At 36.7% G+C, this 7,634-nt stretch overlaps 1 protein-coding gene across 3 annotated transcripts; it reads right to left on the bottom strand.

The window, feature by feature from the left end:
- Window positions 1-639: 639 nt before the first annotated feature.
- LOC103447874 (leucine carboxyl methyltransferase 1 homolog) lies at window positions 640-7,072 on the bottom strand. 3 transcript variants are annotated; one of them, XM_070824677.1, is made up of 13 exons: window positions 6,894-7,041; window positions 6,609-6,775; window positions 6,229-6,317; window positions 5,965-6,107; window positions 5,671-5,718; window positions 5,329-5,410; window positions 4,947-5,049; window positions 4,637-4,805; window positions 3,363-3,446; window positions 2,861-2,925; window positions 1,832-1,883; window positions 1,394-1,432; window positions 640-1,187 (listed from the first exon to the last, which is right to left on the bottom strand). In XM_070824677.1, the coding sequence occupies exons 2-13, from the start codon at window positions 6,671-6,673 to the stop codon at window positions 1,098-1,100; spliced, it is 1,029 nt and encodes a 342-aa protein (XP_070680778.1). In that variant the 5' UTR covers window positions 6,674-6,775; window positions 6,894-7,041; the 3' UTR covers window positions 640-1,097. The 3 variants fall into 3 exon arrangements, 2 of the variants coding, with proteins under 2 accessions (XP_070680778.1, XP_008385301.3); XR_011582735.1 differs by lacking the exon at window positions 6,894-7,041 and having other exon boundaries at window positions 1,832-2,755; window positions 6,609-6,791; XM_008387079.4 differs by having other exon boundaries at window positions 6,609-7,072.
- Between the last annotated feature and the right edge of the window lie 562 nt (window positions 7,073-7,634).

Here is a 7,634-nt window from a genome sequence, read left to right as displayed (position 1 = left end):
TTCATTTGGAGAGGATTAGAAGATGACTGGCTATGAAGGAAATTCTTTCCCTATAATCCGACCATTTTAAAGAGGATGAGAATGTACAAGTTTTCTTCACAAGTAATCTACCTTCTATCCTCTAGGAGATCATAACTTTATAATTTCCCCGTCAAACTAGCTTTAGTTTAGTAGTTTAACCATTTCAATTCAATCATATGTACTAAACGAGCTCAAAATATCATAGCTTATAATATCTCACGTTTTACCTTTCTTCTCTATTTTTTTTAAAATGAAAATTACATAAAAGACCACACGAAAATGAGACATCGAATTTTCACTACCTTCCAAGCCAATGAACATATTGGTCATATCAGGAGCAAGAAAACAAGAAAATAAAAAGGGCAAAAAGGAAGAGGATAAGCGAAGAAAAAAGAGATATGCAATGGGAAAAAAGAACCAACCAATCCAAATCCTTATGCTTTTCTCCCCCCTCACATGGGATGAGGATATGAGGATCCTCTCCGGATGTTTTTTTGTAAGAATTCTAGGAATCATTTCATTTTGTTTGTTCATTATACATTATACGGCTAGTTTTCGTTAAATAATGTTTGTGTCAATTTTAATTAAAAAAAATTAAAAAAATTTCTATCCACAAAATGACAAATGAACGAACACGATAAAATAATTTCCGATATATCACAAAGAGGATACGGACAGGATCCTATTCCCCTCACATGCGCCTTTTGCCCCACAGGCCAATCAGATTACATACTTTTAGGTGTTACGGTGGACCCCACCAAGTTTCTTTGCCAAACAGCTAGCACAAAGAGGAACAAAAAATTGACCAAAAAAAGAGGAGCAGAAAAGGATCTATTTTCTTTGAGTCAAAACAATACACACGCTGAGAAATGGATGGCTGATCATCGTTTTGGATATTGTAGCTGAGAGAGTAACTGATAGTTGAGATTCCAGAGCCTTGAGAGACCCTTTGTTGGACCTGACAGACCCACCACGGAGAAGGGCCGGCACGCGCAGTCGGATGTGATTGTCTGATGCATTGTTTAAGCAAACTTGGTAACAGCAACGGCATGGTGGTGTGGTCTAGTCTCGTGTTTTCATGGTGATGCTGATGAGGAGGGGTTGATCACGTGTGGCTGCGGCTGCTGGTGGCGGTGGTTAAGAAAACCGAAGTCACCAAACAGACCCTGAAACATATGAGGAAAGAGAAGTGAAAACGTTATAATTTTGACCACAGCTAAGTTCTTGTTCACCATCAAGTAGGTTAAATAAGAATTTTGCTCTTATATTTGTCCATATTCCAAAATATTATTCGAGTTATTTGGGTCGGTCTCGCATGACAATATATAACTACGAAAAAAATGTGCAGGATTTCGGTCGCATATGGACATACCAGTGCATCATTGATTGCATAAGCCACGCAGTAGTGCTCCTGAAAATCAGAAGATTGGGACAATACTAAGCGAATCATTAATGAAAATATCAATGAACATTTGACAAAAAATCCTTCACTGTCCCCTGAATAGAGGAGAGAGACGGAGATGATCGCATATCACATCGGCATTTTCTAATAGGGTAGTACAGGTGAGACGATCCAACCTACCAGAAGGACCAGTGGGTGCTTCTGGCCCTACATAACTCGGGTCACTGGACTAACAGCGGTCCCATGAATCATGTGCCTGAACGTGGAAACTCACACGTGCGCAAGCAAGCACATACACAAATACAGGGAGGCGACCAACTTAAGTAACCTCTGTCAAATTACTTTTACCAAAAGCGAGTTCTAACAATTCTGTTTCCTTTAACAAAAGTAAATGATGGGGTGACTTGCCTGCATCATATGCCATTCTTCAAATTCATCAAACAATTCCAATCGTTCAATCCTAATCAACAAGACAACACATACCCCAAGAATAATTCAGAAACAATAGCAAGTTAGCTGACAAAGAGCAGATAAAAAGAACAAATGCATGGACAGAGAAACAGAAACAAAAACCAAAGCTGAGGCGCTTTATATCCTAGAAACTAGAAGCTTTAGAACCTCGAAAAGCAGAGGTGGTACCACAATATCACTAGTAGTACAACCAGATAAATCAAGGGAACTTTAAAACAGATAATAGGAATAGAAATACCAAAACCAACAAGAACAAGAAAAAGCTTAAAATCAGGGAAAAGACTTCCAGAGAAAAGTCCAGTGGAATCTAATTTTCTGTAAAGTAAGATTCTGATAAGGCAGTTATTCGACCCTTTCCTAAGCTGGTAAAAATTAAACTAGGATATGGCTTTCTAAGCCGGTAAAAAATCAATTAGTTAGAAAGTGAACCCCAAATTTGAGTACTAAAACTTCATGGTTAGCTTGGACTATATAAATTTGTTTCAAGCAGGTCCCTTAACCGGTTTTCTTGAAATTGAAGCACGATAAAATGGCTATCAAACAATTCTGAAAGCCAGACAGTTTTACAGGTTTGCAGAACTCAAAGACATTAATATAAGGGGAAGAATTTGATAAATACTAATCCAAGTTTTCTGGTAATAGTTATGTGGTGGGAATGACAAAGAAACGTGTCTTGGTAATTGGCAAGGTGAATATTTTCCTCTCATGTAGGAACTGGCTGTGTCGCTGTATTTGATAGTTATTCTGATCTTTGGTTGTATTTTGGGTTCATTGCCTCTGTAGTATTTTATTAACCCTCAGTGGACGCCTGGTTCACTGGTTCTTTAATTGGGATTCTTTTTCAATTACAGAATGATTGTTCTTCATATGCAACAAAAAGGAAACAAGAAAGATAAAAAGTAAAGCATCTCATTGCAAAGACAAGCAAACAACTAACAGTTTTCCAAGATACATATATAGACATACCTGCGTCTTTCTTGAGCTTCAACAAAATCACTGTATACTTTAAGCATGTCCCAGGCAACAGCCCTCTGAAACCTCACATTAAAAAAAAATCACATTACAAAAATGTAAGATAAATATAGGATGAAGATTAATAAAGTGAAATAGAAACAACGATGGACAGGATGCAAATAAAAGCAACCTAAAACATTAAACTTGAATTTGGAAGGTTACTACGATGTTCAACTTCATTTTTTTTGTGCATGTGAATAAAATCTTCAGAACCATAAAGTTGTTCTGTTATTATTTGTTCAAATCTATTTCCTCCTTTCCAAGGATCTAATTCACGCTAGATGACTGCTCAACCATAATTTAAAGGAGTCAATCACCAGTGTAAATTCTGTGATGTGCCCATACCCAAGAGAATAAAGAATTTCTGGTGCATCATCATATACATCTCAGGCAATATATCCAAAATATGATAGCTTAATGCCAAAAGGCACTAAATATAATTTACAACATCTACCTGCCATCCTTGTTCAACAAAAAGGTTTTCCTTTGCCTGTAATGTTGGTGTATCATGTATGCCCAAGAGTGAACAGCCTCGACTCTGAAAATATAAACACAATAACAATACTATTTGTACATTAAATTTATTCCAGATAACATGAGATGGTGCTGAGCAACATAGTTTAACCTAAAGGAATAGAGAGATCAAATAAGCATGAAAGAGAAATAGTGACAATTCCAGACCAAAAAGGTGTAGGCGTGTGTATCCTAGACAATCTTCAAAGTTGATAAATATGTGTTTGAAATTTGAATTGATTTATTTATTTTTTTCTTTTCAAAACAAGAGATTTTATTTAAAATTCAGTCCCACTCTATGTGCGGTACACACAGGATAACCAAATCAACAAGCTAGTCTACCTAATCTAGACTGTAGACAAAACATAAAATCCTACAAGGAATACAAAGAAAAACAATTAAAAGGCACCGCAACTGAAAGAGAGAAGAAAGGAAATAGACGTCAGCTGTGAAACAAAACATAACCTCATATGTCCTATTATTCCTCCCTGGCCATAAACACAACGTGAGGCACAATGACATTGCCTCCCAAATAATAGTGTTGTTCAGGTGCCTAGTAAAACAGCTTCACCTCTTCTAATATTTACAGAGTATTAAAATACAAGACTCAGCAGACTCTAAAAGAACACAACAAGCATAAAAGTTGAGGAGGTAAGCACAAAATCATCATAGCATGCTGATTGTAGATTGTGGTTTATCACACTGAATCTTCCTTTGTTTAACGGGGCCTTTATAATTGAAAGAACTTGGAACTTACAAAACATATTTCAGTTACATGAGCAACGCCCCAAAACATATTCCCAATCAATAACTGAACTTATCTATTCTGCCCTGTTCTCGGGCAAATGCTGAGATAAAATTGTCATGCATATTAGAGAACCTGAGTTTTGAAATGTGGTTTTGGCACATTTAATGGCAATTTGATCAGGAGATCTTTCGTATGAGTACTCTTCCAACACCTGTGCTTCCGATAATTCTTTTAAACATTACAGTTTTTATCTATCACTAATTAATTAAAAAGTGAAGTAATAAAATGGTGAAGATATGTAAGGGTTCAATTTTTTTTAATTAATTTTATTTATTTAGAAAGAAACGGAAAAGGCAATAAAAAGACACAAAGTGAAAAGCTGCATAGTGAGTTGAAGTTAAAAGAATAGACTGAATTACTAAATAAATAAGGACAAACAACCGGAACTGGAAGAAAGTAAAACAGACCTCCAAATTTCGGATCATCTGCTGCCCAAAAGCATCATCTGGATGAATCTGCTCATACAAGAAAAATATCGCCGTTGAAAATGTTTTTGATGTCCATCTAACTATGGAACGACTTGAATCTGGATCCAGGTATATCAAAACACATTCTGCAATTATAAAAGTTGGAAGGCTGATAATAATATTAGAATAAACCATTTAATCGCTAACTCAAGAGAAACTTAAACCACAGGATGTCAATAATCCAGAAAGACTAAAGGCAAAGACTGATTGAAAGCATTAACAACGTATTGTAGTGACTGTAAGAACATACCTTGGATCCATACCAGCTAAAGTTATAACATCGTCTAATTTTGGTATGTCACGCAAATCAACAGGAAGCAGCTTGTAGTGGTCACTGAGCACTTCTCCACTCTCTGCAAAGTAAAAATGCTATAATTGTGTCCCGACAACAGTTTGAATATTTCAATTGTGTACACAAGAAAAACAAATGACATTCCTAAAGATATGAATCAAAGTTCCAATCACAAGATAAAGGGAAATCAGCCTTAAAAGTTTTCCAAGTGCATCAGAGAAGATTGCAACTTTCAAATCATATAGGCACATAAGATATCTAAGAGAGCACACCAAAGACACACGTGGTCAATTAAACGGAAACCAGTCATAAATAACATCAGCAACACAGGAGTATCTACCTCGAGAGATTGATGCTGTAGCACTAATTTTGTCCCTCAAATGACTGCACGTTTCAATAAGTGTGGCCTTCTTACTAGTTACCTAGCAAACAAAAAAAAAAATTTGAAATTCTTGGTGTGATAAAGATGCAAGTAAAAACAAAAAACTGAAGACAACATTTCTATATAGTAGACGAAGCAGAATATTAACTCTTGGCCTGACATGAAAAGGGGTCGGCTAGCTTGAGTTTGTCCACAAACTATACAGTCATTAAACACAAGAATGTTTGCATACTCAAAAGGAAAATCAGTGTCTAGCCAACATAATCAATGCAATAGTAATGAATATTTCACAATTCATACCTCCTTAAAATCCAGCTCAACATACAAATGTGGTGCCTTCCCCTCATCCTGTCAACCAAAAGACCACACAAAAATGTGAACAATCCCATAAATATGTACACTGCTATTTACTCATGAATGGAAACAAAGAGAAGATCACAAAAAGAATCACACAACGCAAAACTATTGTACGGAAAAAAAAACCACACTTTATTTATCCTGATTCCTGAAACTAACTTAAAAGGGTTCCATCCTATTTCACAACCAAAAAGCTAAACAGGACAATAGTAGTTGCGGCTCCTAAGAAAAAGGTACCTGCAGCTGAAAATATGTTGTATCAAAGCCAGCTCCAAGTGATAATATCTGCTTCTTCAAATGACCCTTTTCACATGCATTTCCTTCGGTATCAAGAAACTGATTCAGAAGCTTCCGCAGAGCAGCCCAACGAGCAAAGTACCCTGGTTTAATGCAAAAACAAGGAAGCAAAGAAATCAAAAGTCACTAATGTGAAGCAGTACTTAACATCCTCATGAACTTTCAACTCTAATCTTTGATGGAGCAGCTAAATCTAAATCATACCGCGGTTAATAATCGGAGATCTTCTGACAGGTCTTCTCACAAACAAATGGACATAATCGTCTTTCATGTACCCTTTCTTCACGCACGACCTTTACGCAGCAATACAGTCAGTTCAAAATTAGCACTGTGCATTTCAACATAGGACCGACAGTTTCACACTCATACTTGACACAAAATTGAATTTTCCTCTCTATTTTCTCGGCAACCAAACAGAAATTAACGGAAAAAGGCATATTTAGTTCAACAAGGCAAAAATCATATCGTGCAGTACAATATACGCAAAATTTGACCGAAAATATATGCGAAATTGCAAAATAAATAAAAAAATGGAACGGATTAATTCGAAAAAGGCAGAAAGTTGAAAGGTTAAGGGAGCGCACAGTTTGCTGGCCGAAGCGTCGTCGTTTGTTGCTTGAACTGCTTCTTTGTTGCTGCGCGAATCCATCGTTTCCGGATTTCAAGTTTTCTCCTTTCTTTTTCTGCGTTTATTTGTTTTACTGCGCTTTTCTTTGTTCTGAATATTTCTCCGACAATACTACAGGACAACCTAATTTCCATACACAAAAAAAAAAAAAAAAAAAAAAAAAGGCGCAACAAACACGCGGCGTGATGTCAGTTGTTTGTGTATGGTAATATAGTGGACTTTCTCGCAGCCGATATTACACCTGGTTTAACACTATAGAACCCCTTCCGTCCCATTTCGTGCCCTTCTCTGGTTTAACATCGCCGCCGCCTGCAACCTCCGGCCTCCCTCCTCTCTACGTCGTCAGCCACCACAACCTACAGGTTTAGGGTCTATTCAATAGAATTTTACGGGGTAATTACCTTGTATTACTTCTTTGAAATATATCCGTATACAATCCTTGTTCAATAAGGAAACAAATAATAAAGGATATAAACAATATCCTACATAAAAAAGGATTCCTAGTATTTACAGTATCTTACATTCCTGTTTTTTCCCTAACATTGACTCACGATTAACATTCATTCTCAAGTTGGTGCATAAAGATCATACATGCCCAACTTGATAAGTGAATCATCAAACTTTCGACTACACACGGCATGAGTGAGAACATATGCAAGTTGCTCCTCCGAATTCACAAACGGTATTGACACAATCTTCTTCTCGAGCTTCTCTTTAATAAAATGTCGATCAACCTCCACATGTTTTGTCCTATCATACTGTACTGGATTATCAGCTATATCTCTTGCTGACTTATTATCACAATATAGTCTCATGGTCTCATTTGGCTTGAACCCAAGACCCCAAAGAAGTTTTCGAAGCCAAAGCATTTCGCAAATGCTTTGGGCCATGCCTCTATACTCGGCCTCAACTGAGGATCTCGATACCACCTTCTGTTTCTTACTTTGCCATATAACCAAATTTCCTCCTACAAAAGTAAAAT

Source organism: Malus domestica, chromosome 07, assembly GCF_042453785.1.
Source record: "Malus domestica chromosome 07, GDT2T_hap1".
Lineage (NCBI taxonomy): Eukaryota > Viridiplantae > Streptophyta > Magnoliopsida > Rosales > Rosaceae > Malus > Malus domestica.
Note: the sequence above shows the minus strand (reverse complement) of the source record. Positions and strands in the feature narration are given on the sequence as shown.

Excerpts from the sequence above, each read along its gene's own strand:
- LOC103447874 (XM_008387079.4), bottom strand. The coding sequence starts at position 6,673 with ATGGATTCGCGCAGCAACAAAGAAGCAGTTCAAGCAACAAACGACGAC. Across the intron at positions 5,411-5,670 it reads TTGAGCTGGATTTTAAGGAG|GTAACTAGTAAGAAGGCCAC; the intron begins GTATGAATTGTG and ends TTTGTTTGCTAG. Across the intron at positions 3,447-4,636 it reads AGATGATCCGAAATTTGGAG|AGTCGAGGCTGTTCACTCTT; the intron begins GTCTGTTTTACT and ends TTATATTTTCAG.